Raw genomic sequence first — 16,619 nt, 5'->3', positions numbered from 1 at the left:
AGAACTAAAACAATTTCCGAGGCCAACTCTTCAGGCAGGGATTGGACTGGACTGTGGGACATAAAGTGATACTCGTGAGGAGGGTGCCTCTTAGCTCAAGTAGATACAAGAGACTAAATGGGCAGCTACTGTCCGGAGGTGAGATGGGGAGGCAGAGAGGGTTAGGAGCTGGTTGAATGGACATGGAGAATCAGGGGTGGAAAGGAGGAGTGTGCTGTCACAGTATGGGGGGAGCAATTAGGGTCACATAACAATGTATGTATAAATTTTTGTAAGGGAAAAATTTAAAAAAGGAAAAAAGAAAGCTATATGGAATCTTCTGAGTTAGATAGCTTACCTCTTCTGGACTCCTTAATTTATTATGCTACCCAAAATAAGTAGATGGTCTTTTTTCAAATTTATTTTGCAAGAGCAGTGAAAGAGCTATGCACAGAACATTACAGACTGCCATTCAAAGGTCTCATGCTTGAAAATATTTTATACAATGTCTGGCACATAGCATGTGATTTATGCTTTATAAATGTTGGCTATCATCATTATCAACATCACTATCGTCACCACCATCATCATCACCATCACCACCACCCTCATCATCATCATCATCACTTCCATCACTGCCATCATTATCATTTGCTTCCTTTGTTTTCCTTACACTGGATCGTTCCTGAATTCAGAAACCATGTCTTATTTTTCTCTGCATTCCTGGGTCTCTGCACAGAGCCTGACATATAGAAATCTATATGAGTGTTTGCTGTTTACACTCTTGGTGCTGAGATCTTCCCCAGCTTGCCCCTGCCCACCTTTCCAGCCTCATCTCCTTCTACTCCCCCACATTCCCTCTAAGCTCCAGCCTTGATGAGCCACTTTTAGTTTAAGACAGTGATTCTCAAACTTGACTGTGCATAACAATCACTTGGTGGGTTGATCAAAACACAAATGACTGAGCTCCATGCCCAGAGTTTCTGCTTCAGTAGGACTGCAGTGGACCTGAGAATTTGCATTTCTAACCAGTTCCCAGGTGATGTTCCTGCTGCTGGTCCAGGGACCACACTTGGAGAACGACTGCTCTAAAGTGCCATAACTTCTTTACCCACTCCCTTCCTTTCCACTCGGCTAGCTCCTAGTCCTCCTTCCAGATTCAGTCCAGGTGCTACCTGTCCATGAAGATTTTACTCACTGCCTCCTTTCCAAGACTAGATTAGGTGCACTTGGCTTCCCCATCACAGCACTTACCACATTGTGTGGGAATTGTTGCTTCACTCACTAGCTGCCCTACGAGACTGTAAACTCCTTCTGGACAGAGTCAGTGTCTTTCATATCTTTGGATCCCCCAAATACCAAGCATAGTGACTGTCAGGTAGACACCAAATGAATGATGGAGCAAGAAAGGAAGGAACAAAGGCAGACCCACACCCACAAAGTCAAAATCTTTCCAAATTTGTTTTGCTCTAGGAAATAGACCTAAGCTAAGAAATTGGCCCCTGGGTTTCTATCAGCAGAGGAGTCAAATCGGAGTTTCTCCTTCCTCCAAGAAACCCCTGCACAGGAGCAGAACCTTGGAGAGTTGTGTCCTGCACGCCCCAAGACAGCTTTCGCCAGGTGTTCATGCAGAAATCTGAGCTACTATCACCTTTTCATCCCACTTTCCTGTTGTTGTTAGGTGCCCTCGAGTCAGTTCTGACTCATAGCAACACTATGAATGAAATGCTGCCCAGTCCTGCACCATCTTCACAATTGTTGTTATTCTTGAGCCCATTGTTGAAGCCACTGTGTCAGTCTATCTCACTATGGGTCTTCCTCTTTTTCATTGACCCGCTACTATACCAAGCATGATATCCTTCTCCAGGGACTGGTCGCACCTGATAACATGAGATGAAGTGTTGCCATCCTTACTTCTAAGGAGCATTCTGGCTGCACCTCTTCCAAGACAGATTTGTTCATTCTTCAGGCAGTCCATGGAATATTCGATATTCTTCACCAACACCATAATTCAAAGGCATCAATTCTTCTTTGGTCTTCCTTATTCATTGTCCAGCTTTCGCATGCATATGAGGTAATTGAAAACACCATGGCTTGGGTCAGGTACACCTTAGTCCTTAAAGTGACATCTTTGCTTTTTAACACTTTAAAGAGGTCTTTTGCAGCAGATTTGCCCAATGCAATGCGTTGTTGATTTCTTAACAGATGCTTCCATGGGCATTGATTGTGGATCCAAGTAAAATGAAATCCTTGACAACTTCAATCTTTTCTCTGTTTATCATGATGTTGCTTATTGGTCCAGTTGTGAGGATTTTTGTTTCCTTGATGTTGAGGTGTAATCCATACTGAAGGCTGTAGTCTTTGCTCTTAATCAGTAACTGCTTCAAGTCCTCTACACTTTCCACAAGCAAGGTTGTGTCATCTGCATATCGCAGGTTGTTAATGAGTCTTCCTCCAATCCTGATGCTTCCCTCTTCTTCATACAGTCCAGCTTCTCAGATTATTTGCTCAGCGTACAGACTGAATAAGTATGGTGAAAGGATACAACCATGACACACACCTTTCCTGACTTTAAACCACGCAGTATCCCCTTGTTCTGTTCGAATGACTGCCTCTTAGTCTATGTACAGGTTCCTCATGAGCACAATTAAGTGTTCTGGAATCCCCATTCTTCGCAAAGTTATTCATAGCTTGTTATGATCCACACAGTTAAATGCCTTTGCATAGTCAATAAAACACAAGTAAACATCTTTCTGGTATTCTCTGCTTTCAGCCAAGATCCATCTAACATCAGCAATGATGTCATTTCCCTACACCAGGGTTTTTTCTATGCTCATTTACTGTCAGTCTCTGTAAAAGAAAGGCTTTCCTCCTAACTCTTTGAGATGCTTACAGATCTTATCTTGGAGTGTTTTCCATGTTGTATTAGTTCCTCTCCCTGCTATTACAATAGTCGCTCCCTTTTCCCCTTTCTTTCTGAAGAAAGCCTCTCCTTATCAAAGTCTGAATTTGTGTTTTATTTGACATAGACAGTTCCATAGAAGAAAACCCGTCTGAATGGAGCTTACATTCTAGTGGGGAGAGGCAAACAGTAAAGACGTTGACTGAGTAAAAATATATACTAAAGAAGATGGTGCTATGGGGGAAATAACTGAGCCTAAGGAAGAACTTCAGATCGAAGACCACAGCCTTCAGTATGGATTACAACTCAACATAAAGAAAACAAAAATCCTCACAACTGGACCAATAAGCAACATCATGATAAACGGAGAAAAGATTGAAGTTGTCAAGGATTTCATTTTGTTTGGATCCACAATCAACACCCATAGAAGGAGCAGTCAAGAAATCAAAAGATACATTGCATTGGGAAAATCTGCAAAAGACCTCTTTAAAGTGTTGAAAAGCAAAGCTGTCACCTTGAAGACTAAGGTGTGCCCGACCCAAGCCATGGTATTTTCAATCACATCATATGCATGCAAAAGCTGGACAATGAATAAGGAAGACCGAAGAATTGACACCTTTGAATTGTGGTGTTGCTGAAGAATATTGAATATATCATGGACTGCCAAAGGAACGAACAAATTTGTCTTGGAAGACATACAACCAGAATACTCCTTAGAAGCAAGAATGGCGAGACTACATCTTACATACTTTGGACATGTTGTCAGGAGGGATCAGTACCTGGAGAAGGACATTATGCTTAGTAGAGGGTCAGCAAAAAAGAGGAAGACCTTCAATGAGATGGAATGACACAGTGGCTGCAACAGTAGGCTCAAGCGTAACAATGATTGTGAGAATGGCACAGGACCAGTGTTTCATCTGTTGTACATAGGGTGGCTATGAGTCAGAACTGCTATGAGGGCACCTAACAACAACAACAAGAAGGAAGAACAGGCATACAATTTTTAATAGGGTATTTGGGGACTGCTGCTCTGGAAAGGGGACATAGAGGCAAAGACCTGAAGGAGATGACAATGCTTGCTATTGTTTTTATAATGACTAAGTTGGAACCCCTGGGTGATGAGACCCAGGGGTTCCTATTTATAAGCACCTTGGATCGTTAGGATACACCAGCCGCTCTTTGGAAAGTGCTGAACAAAGGGATCTCCCACAATACCACAATGCAGAAGAACGGACCAGAATATCTTGCCAGCTCCTGATAGCCTCAAAATTGCACCTTTGGCCTCATCTGTCACTCTTCCCACATCTCCCTCCAACATCCGGGACGTCCCTTGACGTCCAGCAGTGACTCCCTCCTCCCTCTGGCCTATCTGCCTCCCTGACAGGGATGACCTCTTAGGTCTCACCTGCTGGCAAGGCAGTGCCCCACCCAAGGCTGCCTCACCTGATGGTTGTGATCTGGCCCAGGTTGAGCTCATAGTTGTTGACCTGGGCAATGAAGATGGCGGCCAGGGCCTCGTAGAGGGCAGTGCCATCCATGTTCACGGTGGCCCCCACAGGCAGCACAAACCTGGTGATGCGTCGGTCCACGCCCAGGCCCTCCTCCAGGCAACGGAAGGTGATAGGCAGTGTCGCAGAGCTGGGGGAGAGAGCCCTAGGACTGAGACCGGGGTTGTCAGGGCAGGACTGGGGCAGCTATGAGGCAAAGGAGGGCTCACCCTAAGCACATTGAGGGGGAATGTGGGGTCTAGGGCAAGGGGAGGAGGGCAGGGGCATCACGTTTCTAGAATGAGAGCTGTAATGAGGAAGAGGGACTCCTCATGACCAGGCACACCCAGCAATTGGAGTCCCCCAGGCTGGAGGTCTCTTGGCCCACTTAAAGCCAATGACTAGAAACTAGTTTATGCCACTAGTTCACCCTGACTTTCTACTCCCAGAAAGGAGAAGACTAAGGGTCTGCTAATCTCCCAGCCCTTGGGGTGGTATGGAAGATCCCTACTTGCCACTCCTGATGTTCTCACAGGCGCAACCTCAGCTACACTAACCCAGGGGAGGAGGAGTAACCTAACTGATCGGTGAGTTTAGTACAAGGAGTGGGCATCTCTTTGGGAGTCAGCCTGGCCACAAGATGTGTGTTCTCATCAGCTTTATGCCATGCAGTGAGACACCTGGATCCATAAAAAGGATCTTGGTACATCCAGTCTGCAGTGACCACATAACTTTGATTCTGGGGTGCAGAGGTAGCAATCTGACTTGGCCACAGATCGAAAGGCAAGTTCTCCAATCAGCATTATAGGTATGACATTTTTCTCCATCTGCTTGGCCCTTGTGATACCTCTCAAATTATTTTGAATTTGGATAGGGAAAGGTATGTCCTTTATTGACCCCCTAAAATTACAAAAAAAAAGGAGAAGACAGACGAGAGGGACTCCAGAGATCATCTCAGGGGGAAAGCAGAACTTTTGGGCCAGAAATTGAGAACATGGGGCATCATGGAACCTTTGTTCTAACCTCAAACCTGGTACCTAGTTCTCCTCCACATAAAATGGGGAAACAGGAAAAAGAAACAGGGCCAGGAGAGCCAGCCCAGGACAAAGACCAGGCATCTGGAGACTTTCAGGAGCCCCTGGCATTATTCCACAACTCAAAAGAGGTGTCTGTGGTGGGATTAAGGGCAGGACTCCTAGGAGAGCCTGTGAAAGACAAGGAGTAACCCAGGGAGGGCATCAGTGGTGGTAAACAAAGCCATACCTGGAAGATGTGCCCATGGCAGTGATGAGGGCCTGCAGCAAGCCCCCGATGAAGGGGAAGGGGTTCCGGTGGGTGATGAGGAAGTAGATGAGGGGGAGGACACCGCCAGCATGGAGGAATAAGCCCACGATGACTGTCAGGGTGTACATGCCCAGCTGACCCCCCAGGACGGCCATGTCTTCCATCTCCAGGATCTTCCCAGCAATCAGGAAGAGGATGCCCACAGGTGCGTACCTGGATCAAGCCAGACACCTATTAGGGCTCCCTCCTGACCACCCCCCCACAGGAGGAGATGGCAACCTCAACGTTGTGCAACACACTTGCCCATGTGGAGCCCTAGAGCCAGGCAATGCCCCACATACCAGCCCTCTACTCCACCCCAGACTTCCCCACACATTTAACAAACTGGGGCTGGAATCCACAAATGTATACCAACTCCTCCTGCTGCCACTCACCCACAGCTCACCCCAGACAGCAGAGTAGTTCCTACAGCTCCAGATTGAATGTGGGTCTCTCCCTCCTCTACTCCCCCATTCAAGCCCCCCCCCCAAAAAAAATCACTCTCTTCAGGACCCCTTGCTAGACATTGCCCAGACATTCACCATCTCTGGCCTTCTAACTTCCCTTATGCACTGCCCCCAACTCTTCACTCCACATTTGTAACCTATATACCGGTCTTCTCTTTATTATAAGCTCATATCCTCCCTCACTCACCATCCCTGAGCTATTTCATCTGGATTTCCCACTGGCATCTCAAACATCCCACCCTAAATCAGAATCATTTATTTATTCATCCATTCAGCAGATATTTATTGAGCACCTACCATGTTCCAGGCACATGGTCCCTGCTCTCATGGAGCTTACATCCTAATAGAAGATACAGGCAGCAAACATCGAAACATGTAATTAAGAACTTCAGCTGGTGTTAACTGCTTTTATGGTGGTATGAATGGGTGGTGCTACTTTAGCGTGGATGAGCCTCTTGGAAGAGGTGACACTGAAGCTGAGACGTGAATGATGAAAAGGAACCATGTATATCTGGGGGAAATTGTTGCAGGCAGAGTAGACATGGGATGGGCGTGAACTTGGAGTATTGGAGGAGCAGAGAGAAGACCAGTGCGGCTGGAGCAGTACATTAAAGGGAGAGTGGAAGAGATGAAAGAAGCGAGTTAATTGCTGGCCCACTTGTGTTCCCACAGATGAGCCTATTCCTTGGTCTTGTGAGTTTCTGTGAGTGGCTCCATCATTTCCCCACCACCCAGGCTTCAATTGTTTCTCCTTTCCTTTTAGAAACTGAAGTCTAAGCTTGCTCATGCTTATGGTGGATGGATTTTGGGAAGCTGGTGCGATAGTTTGGCTCAGAAATGATGAGACTCAATCTAACACGGTGGGAATGAGAATGAGGAGGACTGGTCCAGTCACATTTGTGTTCTCCAAGCTGAGTTCAGGGTTGGCTGAGGATTGGCTGATGTGTTCATGAGATGTCTACAAATCAGTATGTCTAGACCTGCCTCTATGGTTACTCTGTGAGTCCATCTCTCAATTCCTTTGCCTCCATCCTTCCAACTCATCCTCTGCAAAAGTCCTCAGCCCTGGATTGATTTTCCATGACTTCTTTCCTCCTATACTCAGCCACCTAGCACACCAGATTTTACCCAACCATGCCAATGACCACTATAAATTCATGATTCTCAATTTCAGTTGAGTCTTCAGTACTTTTTTGTCCCTTTGCTTGCTTCCGTTTGATAACCACCCCTTCCCATTCCCCTCAGCTGTTTTTCTAAGCTCCCACTTTAGCCTCAAGTTTCCAAAACAACTTGCAAACTATTTGGGATGATATACATAGTTTTCCCCAACTGGGGACCAGCCAGCCTTGTCAGCATCTTCCCACACCAGTCCCCAACTTACCCTATGCTCCTGCCTCCTGAACACGCCAGCATTCTCCAAACAACTCAGGTACTTTCAAGATTTGTGTGTTGTCTTCCCTCTGCTTGAAGCACCTCCACCTTCTTATGGTCCTGTTGAATTCTCACTTTTCAAGGCCCAGGGAAAAGGTCACCTTCTCTGTGACTTCCTCCTTACCTTCCAGGCACAGTTCACTGCATACCCTTCCATTCACTGCTCACATCTCCACATTCCCAACACTTTTTTTATGTCCCTTTACTACAGTTTTTTTTTTATGTCCCTTTACTACATAACCTCTCATCTTGTATTCTATTTATCTAGTAAGTGTCTGTCTCCTGCAAGACTTTGTGAGCTCCCTGAGGACAAGAACTGAATTCAATCTCTCTATATTCCAGAGTTCAAGACAAAGTTGGCCTAGGGGGAATGTCTGCTGAGTGAGGGAAGAAATTGGTGAAGGAGTGAAGGAGTTTAAAGAAAAAAATGAATGAATCAATTAAGGAATAGTAAGTGAGTGATAAAGGAGCAAGCAAAGGAGCAAAGGAGACATGATTGAGTGGGGAATGAGTGAATGAATGAACACATAAGTGAATGAATGAATGAGTAAATGAGCAAAGGGATGAATGAATGAACATTTGAGTGAGTGAATGAGAAATGAATACGTGGATCAATGAATGAATGGATGAATAAATGAGTAAATCAATAGTGCAACTAATGCATGGGTGAGTTCGTGAATAAATTTTTCAGTTCATGACTGAATTTATGAGAAAATGAATATATGAATGAGTAAACTAGCTCATGCATAGAAAGATAAGTGAGTGAGTGAACCAATGCATGGAAGAATGAGTACAATAAATGAGTGAATGAGTGATTTGACCAATGTATAGAATGAGTGAACCAATGCATGGAAGAATGAGTATAAATGAAAAAAATGAGTGGATGAATGATTTGACAAATGAGTGAATATCAATCTCCTGAATGAGTGAATAGATGAATGACGGAATGAATGATTGAATAAAACACTGCAGAGAATAAGGGAGTGGATGAATGAGTGAGTGAGTGAATTAACCAAGAGACAGATGAGTGACTGTGACCATATGTCCCCAACAATTCCTTGATAAGCTGCCTCCAGTCTTGACCTCCCAGCCCTGGTTTCACCCTTCCCAGGCACTATCACTGCCCGTCCCAGCACAGCCCAGCACTCACCAGATAATGATGCCCACCAGCCGCATGATTGCCTCATTGAGGCTGTCGAAGAAGTCCCGCAGGACCCGGCCCTTATGCTTCATGCCACCGATGACCAGCCCAAAGGCCACAGAGAAGACCACGAGGCCCAGTGCATTGATGCCATTGGCTGAGCCAGGCACTGGTACAGTCTCCTCGAAGCTCAGCACCTCCTGCAGACTGCCCAGGGCCCGTGTGACATTTTCCAGGAGATTGGTCCCATTGTCCACTGAGAATGTAGGAGGCATGGAGGTGCCCAGCTCAGACCCGTTCTCTGTCCTCACAATGGTCCTGGTTACCACCCTTGTGCTATACTGCGTCTTGAACTGAAATAAAGAGACATTGGCCCCAAACTTGGTTCTGTGGATGCATCAGAATCACCTGGAGAAGTGTCTTTAGAACACCAATTCCTGATTCCTATACTTCTATAGAGTCTGACTCAATAGGTCTGTAGTGGGGCTCCAGAATCTGCATTTTCCAGTGCTCCCAGGCAATGCCCAGCCAGATTTAGGGGCCTCTCTCTGAACTCATGTGTGGGTGTCCCACCATCAGAAGTCTTGGACTCTTGACCCCAGTCTTGGTGCCTTCTCCATTCCTCCAGCCTAAGCCCTTCTCTCAAACCCTCCCTTGATCATCACACCAATGAGAAATATCGTCTTTCTCCCAGACTCTTCCAAAAGTGCCCCCCCCCCGCCATTGCTCTGTCAGGCCCTTCTTTCAACACTCTACCATTGGTCTGGCCATGCAGCAGCAAGCTCCCCCAACCCTCCAAGTCTCTTTGATTAAACTGCACTTCCCCCTGACCTGTTTGAAGCAGGCCTCCACAAGGTTGGGCGGAAACATATTTCTGCAGAAAAACACCAATGAGAGGAAGTTAGACCTTGGAAGGGAGTACTATAATAATAACAACAAAAACATCAATAATAATGATATTAGTGGCAGCCAACACTTGAAGCTTATTCTAAGCCAGGCATTGAGCTAAGTGCTTTACCTATATTATCTGGATTTAAACAACAGCCTTAAAGGTGAGTGCTACTAGTGTCCCCATCTTACATACAAAGAAACCAAAGCACAGAGAATTTATGTAAGTTATCCAAGGCCATATAGCTGCTAAGGGGTGGAGATGGACCTCAAATCCAGGACTCTCTGAGCACCTCATACACATTGCCTTCGAGTTAATTCCGACTCATAGCAACTTTATAGGGCAAAGTAGAACTGCCCCAGAGGGTTTCCAAGGAGTGGCTAGTGGATTCGAACTGCCGCCCCTATGCCATCTCAGGGACCTCTCAAAAGACCACAGGCAGCTTCTGAACTCCTCCAATTATAGGTACCCCCAAGTCAGGGACTACAGTGGAAGTATGGCTGGCCTTGATGCTGACAGGCAAAATCCAGCTATTCTAAGTGTTTATCATTCACCCTCCAATGGAGCTTGGGAACACCAGGCAAATGCCACCTGTCACGACCCCATCCCAAGCTCCTGCAGCTACAGCCTCCCCAACATAAGGGTCAAAAAACCATATCCAAGGGGTTGGTGCTGTCATAGGATATGCACAAGGCTCCAGGGCAGAAAATGGTATCAATAAACCTTGTAGTTGCCATAAAGTCGATTCCAACTTATGGTGACCCCGTGTGGTGCAGAGTAGAATTGCTCCATAGGGTTTTCAAGGCTGTGACCTTTCCGAAGCAAATCACCAGGCCTGTCTCCCAAGACTTCTCTGAGTGTGTATGAACTGCAAATCTTTCAGCTAGTGGTTGAGTGCTTAATCGTTTGTACCACCTTGGGACTCCCCAATAAAATGAGGCTTAAATAAATAAATGAAAACCAAACCCATTGCCATTGAGTTGATTACAACTCATAGCAACCCTATAGGACAGACTGGAACTGCCGCATAAGGTTTCCAAGGAGCAGATGGTGGATTCCAACTGCTGACCTTTTTGTTAGCAGTTGAATGCTTAAGCACTGCGCCACCAGGGCTAAATAAATAGATGGCAGAAAATGGTGCCAACAAAGCTAGGCTTAAACAAATAAGTAAATGGCAGGAAATGGTACCAATAGAACTAGGGATAAATAAATAAATCAGTTAATTAATTTTTAAAACTAGGCCAAGCTTGGGGTGTTACCATTTCCACACTGTGTCACCTGCCCCCTTTGTCTCTATGAGTTCTATGTGTTGTTGCATGTAGGGCTGGAAACCCCAACAAAAGTAGAAGGAACATCACCTGACCAGGTCCATGAAGGCATCAGCTGTGGGGACGGGCTCAACCCGGCCCTCGCGGTGCAGCCCCTCCTTGGAGCCCTTCCCAGGATGGATGATGGTGACCATGAGGATGCCAATGAAGACAGCGATGACTGTGGTCACCATGTAGTACACAGCTGCCCTCATCCCCATTCGCCCTGTTGCCTTGTTGTCCAGAGACGCCATGCCTGGAGGAGAGAGGGTATGGCCCTGCACAGTCGGACTATACCCCAGCATCTGTTCTCCCAACCATCTGCTCCTGCCTCTCCATGCTGCCAGCTCAACAGCCTGTCAGCAAGCACCCACTTCTCCTACACCCCTACCCAAGCACCCAGCCCTAATCCATTCATCCACACCCACGTATCATCTTCTATGTATATTATCATCCTTCAACTCCCATTCTGTTGTCCATGTGAACTGTCACACCCCATTCCATCCTTTATGTCATCTTTATCCCAAGTACTATTCCTCTAACCATACTACCTTCCTTCTACACCAAGTTAACCCTATTAACCCCAACCCCATCTTCCATTTATCCCTATATACCCCACAGCCTCACTTTCATTCCACTCTTCGTCACACTATATCCACCCCAGCATCACACCTCCATTCACCCAGCTCACTGGTGTCCACCCAGATGCCCTTTACCTGGCAGCTGCTGTGAGTGTTGGCTGCAAATAGCTTATAATGCCTCCTTTTCCTGAGAACTGCCCTCAGCAAAATAGGAGCTGCCTCACCAGAAATGTCTGGGAGGCTATGCCTTCCTCCCAGGGGAAGCCTATAGCCAATGATTGATACAGGGAGACAAAAGACCAGCTCATGGGGGGACAATTTTGTACAGCAGTAGTTAAGCGTTCAGCTGCTAACCAAAAGGTTGGCAGTTCAGATCTACCAGCCACTCCTTGGAAACCCTATAGGGCAGTTCTTCTCTGTCCTACAGGGTCACTATGAGTTGGAATCAACTCAGTGGCAACGAGTTTGGTTTGGTTCACATTCCAGAGCTCCCCACGGGGTCAGGCTGAGAGGTCCCTCTTCTCTATGGTGCTGTTTACACTCCAGAGCTCCCAGTAGGATCAGACTGGGAGGTCCCCCCTGCTCTGGAGTGCTGTTCACAGTCCAGAAATCTCCCATGGGATCAGGCTTAGAGGCCAGCCACCTTCTAAACCTACATCTTTGCTTAGCTTCTTTCCCTACCCTGTCCTGCTTCTCTCACTTCCTCACGGATTTTTCTTGAGACCTTCCCCTCAGTAAATTGTGCAAATATCCCCATGTCTGGCTCTGCTTCTAGGAAACCCAACCAAATAAACCATTCTTTCATGTCTTTATCTTCACTACTGTCCCCAAATCCAGGGATTAACAAACTACAATCCACAGGCCAAATCTAGCCTGCCTCCTGTTTTTGAAATAAAATTTTATTGGAACACAGCCAGCCCATGCTCATTTGTTTACATATTGTCTGTGGCTGCTTTTGTGCTACAACAGCAGAGATGAGTAGTTGCAACAGGGACCATATGGCCCTTGAAGCTCAAAATGTTTACTAGCTGGTGCTTTACATAATCCATCCATACTTCCATCCCACCCTCCACCCACCATCCAGTCACCTCAGTCTTACTCACTTTCCATGCCTTCATCCACATCCTACGCCCTGACCATCCACACCATCTCCCAGCTACCTTCCCTGACTGCCCCACCACAGACTTTCTTTCACCTCTGGATAAAACAGCACCCCTGCAGGCTGGGATTTTACCTCCAAAGAAGGTCAGGGACATGATTAAGATAAGTGGTGCAGGTCATATGGGATATGGGACCTAAGTGATTGGGACCGAGGCTTTGACCAAGGTCTCTGGGCTAGGTGTGGGCTCCATGTTGGAGACACTGAGCTGGGGAGGAGGACCCATGCTTGTGGTGATGTTGGATCTTGGCTCAAGGCTAAGCTCTCGGATGAGTCCTGGAGGCTAACACCGGCTGGGTCTCTCTCACCTGTGACCAGGCTGGAGACAATGAGGGGCAGCACCAACATCTGCAGCATCCTCATGAGCAGCTCTCCAGGGAATGAGAAGTACTTGATCTGGCGGTAGGTGAGCTGGTACGGGCGCACGGCAAAGGCCAGGCTGACCCCTAGGGTCAAAAAGAGGCATCGAGGAGTGGAGTTTGGGTCAACGCCCACCCCACCTCAGTCCCAGGTAGGGGTTCATCCATCCCAAGGAGAGTGTGTGTGGGTGGGAGTGAAAGAGAGAAACATTCTGTGGGTGTGTGTTTGTGTGTGCCTTGGTACGTGTGTAACTTGTATACATATATGATTGCATGTGTGACCATACTGATGTGTGTAAATGCATGCATACATGAGTGTGTACATATGATGCATATGTGACAGTGTATGTTCATTTGTGAGCATGGATATATGCCTTTTATATATGGGTCCACACACATGAGTATGCATATGTTTTTTTTCCTGTGTGTATATAGGAGTGGCTTTGAGCATACGTATTACTGTTTTCAAACATGGAGGTGTATGTGTACCCAGACATGTTTGCATGTGAATGTGTACTTAAACTCATACGGATGAAATTGTGTCCCCCCAAAATATGTATTGGAATCCTAACTCATACACCTGTGGATATGAACTGTTTGGACAGGGTTTTCTTTGCTATGTTAGGTGGTTCATGCCCTAGTAGAGTGGGTTCTAAATTTAACCACGTCTGAGTCATAAAAAAGGAGCCCTGGTGGCACAGTGGTTAAAGTGCTCAGCTGCGAACCAAAAGGTCAGTGGTTCAAATCCACCAGCCCCTCCACAGGAGAAAGATGTGGCAGTCTGCTTCCAAAAAGATTACAGCCTTGGAAATTCTATCAAACTGTTCAGCTGTGTCCTATAGGGTTGCTATGGAATCGACTCAACAGCAATGGGAATTATAAAAAGAATAGACTGGACACTGAGATACCCACACACGGGGCATTGAGAGTGGGAGAGGGGAGACAGATACTATGTTAAATTGGTCTACAAGCCAAAGAACCAAGGAATGCATGTCCCCGGCTACCAGCAAGGAAGGAATCAACGTGGCAGAGAGCCTGATCAGGACTTTTAGCCTCCAGTCTAATTTCTGTTCTTGAAACTCACCCACTTGTATGTTTGATACAGCAGCACTAGGATCTAAGACAGTGGGGGTGAGAGAAAGACAGGAACACTCTACGGGTATGTGTTTGTGTGTGCCTTGGTCTGGGTGTACCTTGTATACATATATGATCTCATGTGTGCCTTATTGATATATATGTGTGTGCACACATGTGTATATACAGTGCCTATATGACAGTGAATTTGCATTTCTAGTCATGTCCATGTGCCTTTATCTGTGGCTCCAGACACATATGAGTGTGTACACATATTTTCTCATGTGCATATAAGAGTGGCTTGTATGCATATAGCCCTGGTGGCACAGCGGTTAAGCGCTCAGCTGCTAACCAAAAGGTTGGTGGTTCAAACCTACCAGTCACACCAAGGCAGAAAGATGTGGCAGTCTGTTTCTGTAAAGATTTACAGCCTTGGAAACCCTATGGGGCAATTCTGCTTTGTCCTATAAGGCTGCTATGAGCCGGAATCGACTCGACACAGTGGTTTGGTTTGGTTTGTGTGCACGTGTGTTACTGTCTTCAAGCATGGGGTGTATGTGTGCCTGGACATGTTTGTATGTGAGTGTGTATTTAGGCTCCTAAGTGTGTGGGTGTGTGTGTGCAAAGGCATGAATGTGCACATATCAATGTGTTCATAAGTTCTGGTATATGTGTCCCCATGTGTATGAATTTATGTGCTTGCACCTGTGTTGTGCATGCATAAAAATGTGTCAGTGTATGTGTGTTCACATGTAGAAAGTGTGTTTGTATAGTGTATACATATGTGTGTATATATACATATGTCTCCACCACCTGTCTCACTGTGTTGTACCGTGGTGGCTTACTTGTTGGCTGTGATGTTGGAAGCTATGTCACCAGTATTTCAAATACCAACAGGGTCATCCATGGTGGACAGGTTTCAGTGCAGCTTCTAGACTAAAACAGACTAGGAAGAAAGGCCTGGTGATCTACTTCCAAAAACCAGTCAGTGAAAACCCTATGGATCACAATAGAACACTGTCCAGTGCACTTGCTTTGGACAGACCATCAGGAAGGATCAATCGCTGGAGGAAGACATCATGTTTGGTGAAGTAGAGGGACAGTGAGGGTGAGGGACACCCTCAGTGCGATGCACTGTCACAATAGCCACAACGTGGACTTGAACATTCTGGAGACTGTGAGGATGACACAGGATGGGGCAACATTTCATTCTGTTGTACATAAGGTCACCATGAGTTGTAGTTGACTCTATCTATGTCGTTGTTGTTAGTTGCCCTCAAGTCAATTCCGACTCATGGTGACCCTACATGTGCAGTACAGAACAGTGCTCCGTAGGGTTTTCAAGACTGTGACCTTTCAGAAGGACGTGGCCAGGTGGGTCTTCTGAGGTGCATCTGGGTGGGTTCCACCGGCCAACCTTTCTGCTGGTAGTTGAGCTTTAACTGTTATAAGCACCGCCCAGGGACTCCTCTACCTATCTATACACTTGTAGAAAGATGACACTGAGTGCACCCATGGTTGTTTGCACGTGTGTGTTCCCACCTGTGTGAGCATACCCTTGCTAGGGAGGGAGGGGTGTTGTGGCTGGTGGGGTGTGTGTCTGTGTGAGTGTAGAAATGTGTGGAGATAAATGCAGGTGAGATTGAATGGGGTGGAGTGAAGAGACGTGTGTGCGGGAAGGTCCCAAAGTCCCTGACCCCTAGGGAGTAAGGTCCACCCCTCCAGGAGCCAACTCACCAATGACCACGGCGCTGATGGTCAGCAGGATGAAGGCATTGTGGCGCAGGAAGCGCAGCACGTGCTCAAGGGTCATGGTCTGCAGGCGCAGGCGTGTGCGAAGCGCTCTCTGTTGCAAGCTCTCCTGCAGCTGTTGCAGGCAGCCCACCCGGCCCAGCCGCTGGCCGCTCTCCCGCAGAAACAGGCTGTTGGCGTGGCTGCTCATCGTCTGCCTGTTGGGGGGCAAGGGGAGCCGGGGTACAGGGGCCGAGCCTGGTGAGGGACGGGACAGGGGATGGGGTAGCGGAGCTTCACAGCCATCCCAGGGCAGCTGGTAGGACGGCCCTCTTCTACTTCACTGAGGTCATCACAAGCAATTGGGGGCTGCCCCAGCTCTCAAACCAAACTAGCAAGCTTTTACGGAGTGCCAGCTGTATGCAGAGCCCTAGACAAGGCGCCTTGGGGCTAGTCCCCAAGATTGATACAGTTTGGTGTCCGGCTTGGAGGAGCTAACAGCTGGCTTTCCATAAGGTCACAAAATTTGCAGGTGCCGGGCACACATGGGTGCCCACTACACGTAACTGCTGTGTGTGAATGCCCAAGTGAGCAACATACAGAGCAGGAAGTCACTTGGGAAGGAAATGTTACCAATTCTTGGTTCTTCAGGTTCTGTCTTTGAGAGGAAACATGATCATGAGTGTCTACTGGGAGCCAGGCACCCTTGCAAGGAAGTTTTCTCGAAATTCAAGCTTTGTGTCTTCTCTTTACTTGTGACTATATCCATGTATCCTTATCTATTTGATT

The 16,619-nt window shown here is 46.9% G+C and overlaps 1 protein-coding gene across 1 annotated transcript in view; it reads right to left on the bottom strand.

The window, feature by feature from the left end:
• The window catches only part of SLC1A6 (solute carrier family 1 member 6), a 34,695-nt gene extending 18,649 nt beyond the window's left edge, over window positions 1–16,046 (bottom strand). The window contains exons 1-7 of the mRNA XM_004384448.1: window positions 15,837–16,046; window positions 12,975–13,112; window positions 10,978–11,182; window positions 9,562–9,604; window positions 8,740–9,083; window positions 5,632–5,865; window positions 4,325–4,519 (exon numbers count right to left, since the gene is read on the bottom strand). Of these exons, the coding sequence (XP_004384505.1) occupies window positions 4,325–4,519; window positions 5,632–5,865; window positions 8,740–9,083; window positions 9,562–9,604; window positions 10,978–11,182; window positions 12,975–13,112; window positions 15,837–16,041 (1,364 nt within the window). The 5' untranslated portion in view covers window positions 16,042–16,046. The remainder of the gene's footprint in view (window positions 1–4,324; window positions 4,520–5,631; window positions 5,866–8,739; window positions 9,084–9,561; window positions 9,605–10,977; window positions 11,183–12,974; window positions 13,113–15,836) is intronic.
• Between the last annotated feature and the right edge of the window lie 573 nt (window positions 16,047–16,619).

This window comes from Trichechus manatus, unplaced genomic scaffold (assembly GCF_000243295.1).
Source record: "Trichechus manatus latirostris isolate Lorelei unplaced genomic scaffold, TriManLat1.0 scaffold00122, whole genome shotgun sequence".
NCBI classification, from domain to species: domain Eukaryota; kingdom Metazoa; phylum Chordata; class Mammalia; order Sirenia; family Trichechidae; genus Trichechus; species Trichechus manatus.
Note: the sequence above shows the minus strand (reverse complement) of the source record. Positions and strands in the feature narration are given on the sequence as shown.